The sequence below is a fragment of the Sus scrofa genome, chromosome 6, assembly GCF_054392235.1.
Source record: "Sus scrofa isolate SSC_HxYL_T2T_F1_AM1 chromosome 6, Sscrofa_HxYL_maternal_Yorkshire_Landrace_v2.0, whole genome shotgun sequence".
Classification (NCBI taxonomy): Eukaryota; Metazoa; Chordata; class Mammalia; order Artiodactyla; family Suidae; genus Sus; species Sus scrofa.
The window spans coordinates 171559707-171571983 of NC_139388.1; the positions used below are offsets into that span (position 1 = coordinate 171559707).

Genomic DNA, 12277 nt, shown 5'->3' on the forward strand with positions numbered 1-12277 from the left:
GGCTTTCTCCCATCTCCCATTAGTCAAATGTAACCCTACGAGCATCAGCTCCTCCACACTCCTGGGTTGCTGGTAGCTAACCGAGATGCCAGGTCTTCTGTTCTACAGGAAGTATCCACCCACGTCTGGAAATGAGGGGAGAGACACACTCTGGACCTGTGGCTGGGGAGCGCCAGAGAGAATCGGATTGGTTTTTGTTTTGGTTTTTAGGGTCACACCCCCAGCATATGGAAGTTCCCAGGCTAGAGGCTGAATCAGAGCTGTGGCTGCCAGCCTACGCCAGAGCCACAGCAACTCGGGATCCAGTTCGAGCTGCGTCTGCGACCTACACCACAGCTCAGGGCAACACTCGACCTCTAACCCATGGAGCGGAGGCCAGGGAGCGAACCCACATCCTCATGGATACTCGTCAGACTCATTTCTGCTGCACCACAACGGGAACTCAGAGAGAATCTGATTTGGGGCATAAAATGTGTTCAAAACAGTCTTTCTTATTATCGGAGGAGGGAACTGGGCATAATGACCTTTCCTGGGGTCACATGGCTGGTGAGTGGTAAATTCAGGATTTGAATATAGCCGGGCTCCGGAAAACTGTCAAAGACCAAGATAAGGCACTTGGATTTTATGTAGTAAGCACAGGAGAGTCACTACAGTGTTTCAAGCTGGGAATCACCTAAGATAAACGCGCTTCTTCCTATTGCTCCGGATCTCAACGTTGCTCCACCTTCCTACGCGGCTACACTTGACAGACGTAGGGAGCCCAGAGACGGGAGGGCCTCCAAGACAGTTTTGGAGGAGCCCCGCTGGGTCCAGAGCTCACAAGGGCTTCCACCCTGCCTCATAATCTTTCTGTCTTCATCTAAGCCTACACCTATGAGAGACAGGCTGGTCAGAGGCAGGCAGCATCTGGGTGGAGCAGCCAACAGGAGGGGAAGACGAGATTGATCTAAAGATGAGGCGCAGGAAGAGGACCGGCCCTGCGTCCACTGTCTGCCTGCGGGTCCGGGGATCTTGGCATCCGCATGTGAGTCCTCTGGTGTTGCCTGAGATGGTCAGATCTCATGAACTGTCGGCCGCACTGGTCACACTTATGTGGTCGATATCTGGTGTGTATTCGAGTGTGCCTTCCAAGTTCATCGGAACGGAAAAAGGACCAGGTACAGGCTTCCCACGTGCATTTATAGGGTCTCTCACCTGGGGGAGGACAAGCGAGAGAAGGAATTCAGTGGAGGAACAGGCTACCAGATAGGAAGGAAGGAGTCTGACTTTGTGAGCGGAGCAGTTGACGATGAGGAATCAAAAGGGCAAATACAGGAACGCAGGGAGGAGACAGCATCATCAGTAGTCCCCAGCATCTCGGCAGTCATTCTGGACCACGGGGAGGCGAGGCAGTGCGGCCAGCAGAGTTTGATCTCGAGCTTGAAGGATGAAGGGCTAAGCGCAAACCATTACAAACCAGGGGTCCCCCACAAAGCTAAAGCCCAGAGCTTCCTCCAGCCACCCTACCCGTCTGACCCCCATTTACCTGTGTGTTTGCGCTGGTGACTCACGAGGTGGGAGCGCTTCGTATAAGCTTTGCCACAGTTCTCATACTCACAGTGGTAAGGCCTTGAAACGGGAGAGCTCCTCCCAGAAGCCCTTTCTTGAGCCCTGGAATTTTGCGCCTCTCTCCGTGGCTCACATAAGTGGTGCTTAGGAAAGTCTTCCTGGGAGACTGGCTGGCTCAGAAAAGAGCCCTGGGATTCCAAAGGCAGCAGTGATGGAGATCCAGCGGGGGGCATTGCAAAGTCCTGGGGATCTCTAGAGGGCAACATCTGAGCCAAAGAGGGGAGCACTGCCTGAACCTCAGTGGGAGGCATGGTTGGATCCAAAAACATGTTAGGTGTTAAAGCGTCTCCGTTGAAAGGTACTGTCGGGAGGCCAGAATAAGGCATTGTTGGCATTCCAATGTGCGACATCAACGGGATTCCACTGGGAGGTGAGACCGGCAGCCCACTGGGGGGCATCCTTAGATTCCCACTGAAGGTCACAGCCACACTTGAAATACTGGGCTCGCCTAAGGGCATGGCCTGGGCGCCCTTGAAAGCCCCCATTCCTGGCTGGGAAGGAGACATTCCCTGACTGTAAACCATCTGGGAAGCAGTGAACGTCATCTGAGGGCAGTAGCTCAGGCCATGCTCAGGCGGTGACATACTGAACTGCTGCCCCATTTCACAGGCACTCTGCCTGGGTGCCTGCGCAGAGGCCAAGGACATCCTCTCCAGCTCTGGGCACTGAGGGACACGCCGAATGCCTGATGGGCCACGGTTCCAAGAGGTGTGCACTCCACCGCTTCCTGGAGATGAAGACATGTCCAAAAAGGACAGTGACTTCTCAGTGTCCTTGGAGAAAGAGAGTCAGGTGAAATTCACCATAGCTCAAATTCCTGTTCCACAAGCCTCTTCTCCCCATTTCCAGACCTCACCCCAATCCAGGCCTCCGTCATTTCCCTGCCTGAATTAGCCTACCTCCAGGCCTTTTCCCAGCTTGGGCTGTCTAAAATGCAAGTCTGGCTGACAGAAGCATGGTGGAAGCCTAGCTGTGACTCATGCCACCATTCCTGCTTGGCATGGTTTTGCTTTTATTTCATAAAAAGCACAAAGAGCAAATGAATATTCGACAATCCATACCTTCAGCAACACTCTGAGCACACCCTCAAACTTCAGGTTATGTTTAAGTGTGAAAGTGAGAGACCATCCCAAACAAGCAGAACAGGTTCAAAAAGCCATAAAGGTAACAAGAATGAATGGAGAGAGTTCAGATAGGTCTTGGCTTTAGCAAAACTTGGAACATTCACAGATATTTACCTACTACAGAAGAGGCTCTCACCTGAGTGGGAACAGTGTGGGCAGGTCTGAGATCAAGCATTAGAGGAGGCATATCTTCACAAGAACTTTTAAAAAAGATGAGGGAGAGTTCCTGCGGTGGCTCGTCAGAAATGAACCCGATTAGTATCCAAGAGGACGCAGGTTCGATCCCTGGCCTTGCTCAGCAGTGGGTTAAGGATCCAGCATTGCAATGAACTGTGGTGCAGACTGACAGCTGCAGCTCCAATGGGACCCCTGGCCTGGGAACTTCCATACGCCGCAGGGGCAGCCATAAAAAATAATAATGAGGCGTTCCCGTCGTGGCGCAGTGGTTAACGAATCCGACCAGGAACCATGAGGTTGCGGGTTTGGTCCCTGCCCTTGCTCAGTGGGTTAAGGATCCGGCGTTGCCGTGAGCTGTGGTGTAGGTCGCAGACGCGGCTTGGACCCCCGTTGCTGTGGCTCTGGCGTAGGCCAGTGGCTACAGCTCCGATTCGACCCCTAGCCTGGGAACCTCCATATGCCGCGGGGGCAGCCCAAAGAAATAGCAAAGAGACAAAAACAAACAAACAAACAAAAAATAATAATGAGATGAAAAAGGTGAGGTATTGTCCTGGAAGTTAAGAACGGTATTCCTTGATGACCGACCTGCATAGGCGTGAAGGGAAAAAAGGAGAGATTGGCGATAGAACCTCTTGAAACAAGACAAGATTCAAGAATCATATATATATATATATATATATATATATATATATTTTTTTTTTTTTGTCTTTTGGCCTTTTCTAGGGCCGCTCCCATAGCACATGGAGGTTCCCAGGCTAGGGAGATAATCGGAGCTGTAGCTGCCGGCCTACATCACAGCCACAGCAACGCGGGATCCTAGCCACGTCTGCGACCTACACCACAGCTCATGGCAACGCCAGATCCTTAACTCACTGAGCAAGGCCAGGGATAGAACCCGCAACCTCTCGGTTCCTAGTCGGATTCCTTAACCATGATGGGAAGGCCAAGAATCATATTTTTTAAAGTTGTCAGTTACTGCAGCAATAGAGAGCTCTGGAACTGAGAAACTGGAAATGTTATCCCACAGTCTCCCACCTACTCCTCCATTGGGAGGGTCCAGAAAAGACCAGTCCATTCAAATATGAAAACCAAAATATGAGGGGGGGGACCAGACTCCTTTAGAAGATACTAAATCATCAAAACAGAAACTGAAGGTTGTTACTTCTCAAAAGAAAAAGAAAATTCACCAGAAAAGTGCTGTCACAGATCCAGGAAAAATTTACATTCAAATACACACTGGAAAAGGAAAAAGGAAAGAAAAGAAAGAAAGCAAAATTTAAAGCAATTGCAGTTTTCACATCAATTATAGACACACCACAGGGAAGAAATTGAGGATTTCAAAGAAGTTATGACCGGACAGTAGGTTATGAGTAATATTAGATGGAAGAGAGGGGCAATGATAAGGGGAACTGTAGGGGCTTCTGCAGTGCTAACAATGCTTCAAAGGTCATTATTTTCTAATAATTCATTACGCCGTGTACTCATTCACTTTTCTGTTTGAGTGTTATTTTTCGCAATAAAGTAGTTTTAAAATAATACTGTAAGAAATCAAGATTTTCAGCATAAGGGCAATTATAAAAGTCAGAAATAAGTATAATGCTGTATTTAAACAAAAACTATTCTATGCAAACACAAAACCCTCATGCTCAGACTCTGGCCTTCAATTCCAGTCCTAACTAAAAGGAAGAGTCATCCTTGGAGAATTTCCTGACTCCAAGTCTGGAACAAGGAAAGAATAAGTGAGCCTGGTGCATCTTATTGTGCTAGAAAATAAGGGAACTTCCAAAGATTATTAGGATTGTGTCAAAAGGACACAGGAAGTGACACCAGGGAAGATAGTAGGGTAGGAAGCCCCAGGAATCCACAGCCCCACCAAGATAACAATTACACAGGCAGAATTTGCTGGATATAATGACTCTGGAACAATGGAGTCCTTTAAATGCTTGTAACTTCCAAGAGAAGTCTTGGGAAGTAAATTGCAGTTAATTTCCCGTCAATTTCAGCCCTTAGGTAGGCGGTGCCTATCCCAAAACACCCCTGGGTTCCATGCCAGGAAGCAGAGCTCATGGTTCTGGAGCAGCTTGCCTCAGCTGTGGGACCGAACTGGGCAATAAAAACCTTGTGCTACAAATACTGGGGAATCTGTGTTCTGATCACTAATTGCTGCTTGGGGTAATGAGGTGCAAAGAGGTGGGAGGCCATTGTGGGGACTCCACTACCCTTGTTACCAACCCTCCTCCCCCAACTGACGGGACTTCCAGGCTATTTAAAAGGATTTGTTTTTTTCACCCTTCATTTTTTCCCCTTTTTTCACCTGTGGGGAACCAGATATTTAAGAACTATTATCTTAAATTATTATATATAATATTATCAAATACTATATATTGTATTCAAAAGCAACCACATATACCAGGAAATTTGGAAAATTTGGAAAATACCCAAGAAAAGATGCAGGCTCAGAAAAGATCTGAGAAAACCTTAAGTTTACATACATTTCAGACTGATCCTGGCACAGAGACAATACACATCAATGAAGAAATTGACAGAACCCTGTAAACCTGCAATAATGGAAAAAACAAAAATCATTATTTAAAAAAAAAAAACTATAGGGAAACAAAAAAACAGCAAACTCTGAGGAAGAGGAAGACTGATTTCCAGAGTTTGTACATTATACAATTCAAAGGTCCAGTTTTCAACAACAAAAAAACACAAGTCATAAAATGACACAGGAAGAAAAAAAAAACAAAACAGAAATGTCTCTGGGAAAGACCAGATAGTGAACTTACTATACAAAGAAACTAAAACTGTCTCAAAGATGCTCAAAGAGCTACAAGAAGACGTGGAGAGAGTCACATAGATGATGTATGAACACGATGGAAATTTCAACAAAGAGATAGAGAACCCAAAGAGAAACTCTACAAAGAAATTCTGGTGCTGGAGTTCCCATCGTGGCTCAGCAGAAATGAATCTGACTAGTATCCATGAGGACACAGGTTCAATCCCTGGCCTCGCTCAGTGGGTTGGGGATCTCACATTGCTGTGGCTGCGGTGTAGGCTGGCAGCTGTAGCTCTGATTCGACCCCTGGCCTGGGAACCTCCATATGCCAAGAGTGTGGTCCTAAAAAGAAAAAAAAAAAGGCAAAAAAAAAAAAGAATAAGAAATTCTGGTGCTGGAAAATATAATAACTAAAATGAAAAACTGACTAGCAGGATTCAATAGCAGATTTGAGCAGGCAGAAGAATCAGCTAATCTGAAAACAGTAATTGAAATTGTTGAGTTGAGGAACAGGAAGAAAGATTGAAGGACACTGAGCAGAGGGTCTAAGTGGCCTGTGGGACATCAAACAGACCAACATATGCTTGTGGGAGTCCTAGAAGAGAGAAAAGGGATAGAGAGATTGCTTGGGAAAAAAAAATAATGGCTGAAAACATCTCAAATTTGATGAAAGACATGAATATAAACATTTAAGGAGCTCAATGAGCTTCAAATAGGATAAACTCAAAGAGATCCACACTGGAAAAAAAAAAAATAGATACTGAGACACATGATATAATCAAACTGTCCAAAGATAGAGACTCTTGGGAATAACAAGGGAGAAGTAACTCATTACATAAAGGATCCCAATAAGATTATCAGTAGATTTCTCATCAGAAACATTGGATGCCAAAAGGCCTGGGTTGATATATTCAAAATGCTGGAACTGTCTAACCAAGAATCTTTTTCTTTTTTTCTTTTTTTTTTTTTTAGGGCCACACCTGCAGCCTATGGAGGTTCCCAGCACAGGGGTCCAATCAGAGCTACAGCTGCCAGCCTACACCACAGCCACAGCCACAGCCAGGCCAGATTAGCAACACCAGGTCTTCAACCCACTGAGCGAGGCCAGGGATTGAACCCACAACTTCATGGTTCCTAGTCATATTCATTTCTGCCGTGCCACGGTAGGAACTCCTAACCAAGAATCTTATACCTGGCACACGTGACCTTCAAATAGAAGGAGAAATTAATTTTGTTTACTCACAAATAAACAAAAGCTGGAGGAGTTCATTACCATTAGATCTGAATTGCCCTGCAAGAAATGGTGATAGAGTCCTGCAGGTTGAAATGAAAGAACACTGGACATTAACTCAAAGCTATATGAAAAAAAAGATTTCTAGCCAGGACACATACATGGAAACTATAAAAGCTGGTCCTGTTGTGCTTGATGCGTAACTCCAAGACTCATGATAGAATAAGAAATGTGTATATCAGTTTTTGCCTCAGTTCCTGATACAGAGCTCCTAAATCCCTTGGAATTTCCTGAACAAGAGCATCTTTTGTTCCAATGGGGCAACTCTCGGTGGGCAATGATTAGAACCTTGGAATTTTTGGCCCCATCCCTCATTCTCCAGAAAGAGGGGAGGGGCTAAAAGTGAGTTAATAAATTGATTATGTCTACATGATAAAGCCTCCATAAAAATCCCCACAGTAGAGTTCAGAGAGCTTCTGGGTTGTTGAACACATGGAGGTGCTAGGAGGGTGGTGTGCCTGGAAAATGGATGCTCTCTGCCCCTTCCTTCCCCATACCTCACACCCTGTGCACTTTATCTGACTGTTCCAGTGTATTCTTTAAAATATCATTTGTAATAAATCAGCAATAGTGAGTAAACTGTTTCCCTGTAGAAAATCCTAAGGATTACATACATTATATCAGTGCTAGCCAAAGCAATACACAGTTTCAATACAAGTCCTATCAAAATTCATCTTTAACAAAAATAGAAAAATCTACTCTAAAATTCAGATGGAATCCCAAATAGCCAAAACAATCTTGAAACAGAAGAACAAACCTGGAAAATTCACACTTCCTCATTCAAAAGTTATGACAAAGCCACAGTAATCAAAACAGGATAGTGCTGGTGTTAAGGATATAGACCCATTCACCAACAGAAAGGAAGAAAGCCCAGGAATAACCTCTCACACAGATGGAGCAATGATTATCAAAAGACGCCAAGACCATTCAGCAGGGAAAGAACAGTCTTTTCAATAAATGGTGCCGGTGTAGTTGGATATCCACAAGCAAAAGAATGAAGTTGGACCCTTAACAGCAAATACAAAAATTAACTCAAAATGGATCAAAACCCTACATGTAAGAGCCAAAGTATAAAACTTGGAAGAAAAAATATAGGGGAAAGCTTCACGACATTGGATTTGGTAAAGATTTCTGCAATAGGACACCAAAGGCACAATAACAAGAGAAAAATAGACAAAATCAGACGACACCAAAATTTAAAACTTTTGTGCATCAAGACACTACCATCAGAGTATAAAGGCAACCCACAGAACGGGAAAAAACATTTGCAAATCACAAAGCTGACAAGGGGTTAATATCTAGAATATATAGAGAACCCCTCTAACTTAGCATTAAAACTCAATTCAGAAATGCGGGCAAAGAACGTTTCTCCAAAGACATACAAATAGACAACAAGCACATAAAAAAATGTTGAAAAAAAAAAAGGATGCTCAACATCACTAATCACTAGGGGAACAGTAAATCAAAACCACAATGAAACGCCACTCCACACCCACTAAAATGATTACAATTAAAAAAAAAAGCATTGGCAAGATATGGAGCTATTAGAACCGATACGTCTGGTGGGAATGATACAATGGCACAGCTGTTATGGAAACAGCGTGATGCTTGCTTCCTCATTAGGTTAAAAATAGAATGACTACAGGACCCAGGAAGACTACTTCTGGGTATACACCTACAAGAATTGAAAGCAGGGACTGGAATGGATATTTGTACACCTGTGTTCAGAGCAGCATTATTCACAAGAGCCAAAATGTGGAAGCAATTCAAGTGCCCATCAACAGCTGAAAAGAGACACAAAATGTGGTCTTTACCTCCAAGAGCATATCATTCAGCCTTAAAATGGAAGGAAATTCTGACACATGCTTCAACATTAGGACATTAAGTGAAATAAGCCAGTCACACACAAAATAATAATAATAATGTATGATTCTATGTATGAAGTACTTAAGGAAATCAAATTCAAAAAAAGCAGAACGATGATGGCCAGGGACTGAGTGGAAGGTGAGGGAAGGAAGAATTGGGAAGTTACTGTTTTAATAGTTAAGGGTTTCACTTTGGGAAAATAAGAAAAATTCTGGAGATGGGTGGTGGCAACAATTGCATAATAATGCAAATATGTTTAATGCCACTGAACTGTACACTTAAACATCATTATAATCATATCCTTATATTATACAGACTTTACTGCAATTTAAATGTTTAAAAAAGGGCCAGAAGGGGTTCCCACTGACCAAATTTGTGAAAATTTGAGAATCCAAAGGAATGATTGTTGATTTGAATAGACTGAATTTATGAAAATTCATGAGCCACAAGTGACAAAGGATCAGCTTTTATCCCAGCTTTAAACATTGTGAATTGAAGTAAAAGCCTTAAGCATTTATTCTGTCCAGTAGGAAACTGTTACTTCAAACTCACCAAATGATCCCAGTTGTTTAAGAAAAATCCTATTTTACAGAGGAATCGAAGCTAATACATGGAGAAAGCATGATGGAAAATCATTACACAACCTCTAAGGAGATTTTCAATCAAGGAAAATTTAATATAAATCAGGAATCCAATTAGCTTTCGGAGCTAACCTCACTTTAGAGGGAATACAAAAAATAGGTAACCTAAATCGTGCCAACGCAGTATGAGAAATCCACAAGGAGGAACTTTCTCCAAGAGAGACTTCAGGATGATGAAAGATGGGAAGTCATTCAGGAAAAAGAAAAAAGAAAAAAAAAGCAAAGCAAAAAATGAATCTAATTGCAAAGAGACTCAAGAAATGTAATAACCAGGAACAACCAGATACATGTGTGATCTTAAATTGGATTCTGGTTTGGACACACTAGCTGGAAGAGTCATTTTAGGGATAACTAGGGGAATTTGAATAAGAATTACATCTAAAAGGATATTAAGAAATTATCATTAATTCTGATAGCAGTATAATGTTTTGATCCTGGAAGAAAAGAAATCACCCCATCTCTTTTATCAGAACCCCCATCTATTTTATTCACCACTTGCACCAGGTTGGCACCTAACAGGGGCCAGGTAACTGTCTACTGTTGGGGTATTTCTGGGGTACTCAGCCCCCTTTCCCTCCCTTTTACGTTCCTGATGCTTTACAAGCAAACTTCTTTGGAGACATCTAAATACATGTGTCCCACTCTCTCACTTTATTGTCATTCCTCCAAGTTCAGTCTGGCCCGCATCTCTCCATAGACTAAACAGCTTTCATAAAGTCACCTGACGATCCTCTCCGAGTTACTAGGTCCAAACACACGTCAGACTCTTCCTTGCTTGACCTTTCCTGAGGCTGAGACTACTGGCCATCTTCTGGAAATGGTTCCTTCTCTTGGCCTTGGAACACAAGGACACACGTGCCTGGTTTTCCTCCTTCCCTTCCTCTTTCTCAGTCCTCTCTGCATTATGCTACTCTCTGGGCAATCTTTCTCATGCTAATGGGTCCATTTCTGTTTATAGTCAATTATTCTAAAATCGGTAGCTCCAGGGCAGACCTCTTTGGAATCTTCCAGCTGCCATTTAATGCTCAGTCCTTTTGGATAGCCCAAAGGCACATCGTCGGACTTTGTCCCAAAACTCTTGATCAACGTTACCCCCGCACACACACCCCCAACTCACCCCCAGGGGAAGAAACTATTAATTCCGTTCCTTCGCATCCTTTGCTCTTACGTGAGAAATGTCACCACTATTCTTACCCAACTGTGTAAGTCAGAAATCTGCCAAGTTGCCCTGAAAGCCTCCTTCACCACCTGGATGTGAGTAATTACCAACCCTTGCGGTGTCTTCCTCCAAGACATCTCCAGGGTTTATTCTGTTTTCTCCAGCTCCACTCTTACCTCGCTAGTTAGGCCACCAATTCTGACTTTTGATTGGATTTTCAAGATAAGGAGCCTAGAGTTCGGTCCATGCCCCCCCAGGGCACTCTTTTCAAAATACAAATCTAATTACCCTGTTGATCACGTTTAAACTCATCAATGGCTTCCCCACCACTCTTGGAATAACCATCTCAAGCCTGGGATGGCATCCCGGGATGCCCAAGGTCCCCGCCTCCCCTCCCCTCGCCTTGGCCACTCGTCCACCCCTCTCTTAGCCTTGGTCTCAAAGTCCATCTTTCACTGCCTCCGAAGCGGAAGCAATCTGTTTGTGGTCTCAGCATCTGCTAACCCTTCGCCTAACCAGTTCTCTCTGGTCCCAGACCAAATTCTCAGCTGTCTTCTCAACCTCCTAAACCAGATCAAACACCTCTACTACTCATTTCTATGGCCCCTGTAATTCTCCTTTACTATAACTGGTAGACTTCCAATCATTCAGCTACTTATTAATAAAACTGGTGGACTATCTTATGGTAAACTCATCATTGCATTCCTAGAATCTAGCAAAGGCCTGCCCCTCAGTCATTTTTCCCTCCCTGTCTGCTCACCGCTGACTTTCTAACTTTGCCTTCTCTCCAGAGTACTCAAAAGCCTCCATCAAAAGTTACCTGGAACCTCTTCGCCACCCACCCCCACCCAATGCTGATGCTCGGAGAATATTAATTGAATAAGGGATACGTGATTTCTGTTCTCGTCTCCCCAGATTTCCCTACCCAACGAGTTCCTCGGACGCCTCACCCTCCAGATCGCGGCTTCCCTCCACTCCCCCAGCCCCGAGGCGGGTCCCCGGGACCCCCGGACTCACCTCTGTAAACTGGTGCGGAGCCACAGGCCACTGGCTCAGGCCCTCGGCCCCCTGCTCCATCTCAGCCTGGGATCCGCTGCACATCGGGACTCCGTGAGGGTCCAGATCAGCCAAGCTGAGACCCGCCACGCGTCGCAGGGCCGGTGCTCGGCCGCGACGCCACAATCACGGAATCCCTTGCTCAGCGTCTACTTCTCACCGGGCAAGGGGGCGGAGCCAAGGGCCACACCCACGGACCCACCCAGCAGCCCCTGCCCCACCCCGCAGGGCTCCAGCCCCTCGGTGATCCTGCGCAAACGCAGCAGGGTCACTAACAGGAGAAGTCAGGCTTTCATCACGTCTCACGACTTCCCCACCCAACCTACCCCATCCACCCTTCAGTCTGAGCATCTCTATTTCTCCCAAGCAAGCGGGGGGCGGGGGGGGGACACGAGGATGGGGACACAGAGGTTTCAGACGTTGGCCCGGTCTTGTTGAAAGAAGCTGGAGAGAGCAGCAGGCCTCCGTAGGGCCTTTGCAGACTGGAGAGCTTTTAGCACCACCCCACCAGGTCAGGGTTCTTGCCGTAAGTCGGATCTCCTCCTCCCTAGGCCAGGTACCAACGTCCCTTGGGTGCTC

At 45.2% G+C, this 12277-nt stretch overlaps 1 protein-coding gene across 1 annotated transcript; it reads right to left on the bottom strand.

Moving 5' to 3' along the window:
- Nucleotides 1-235: 235 nt before the first annotated feature.
- On the bottom strand, nt 236-11799 carry KLF17 (KLF transcription factor 17). The gene is given in 3 exon segments (NM_001164010.2): nt 236-1194; nt 1526-2381; nt 11660-11799. Coding segments are annotated over 3 exon segments (1164 nt in total). The 5' UTR covers nt 11720-11799; the 3' UTR covers nt 236-946.
- Nucleotides 11800-12277: the final 478 nt, after the last annotated feature.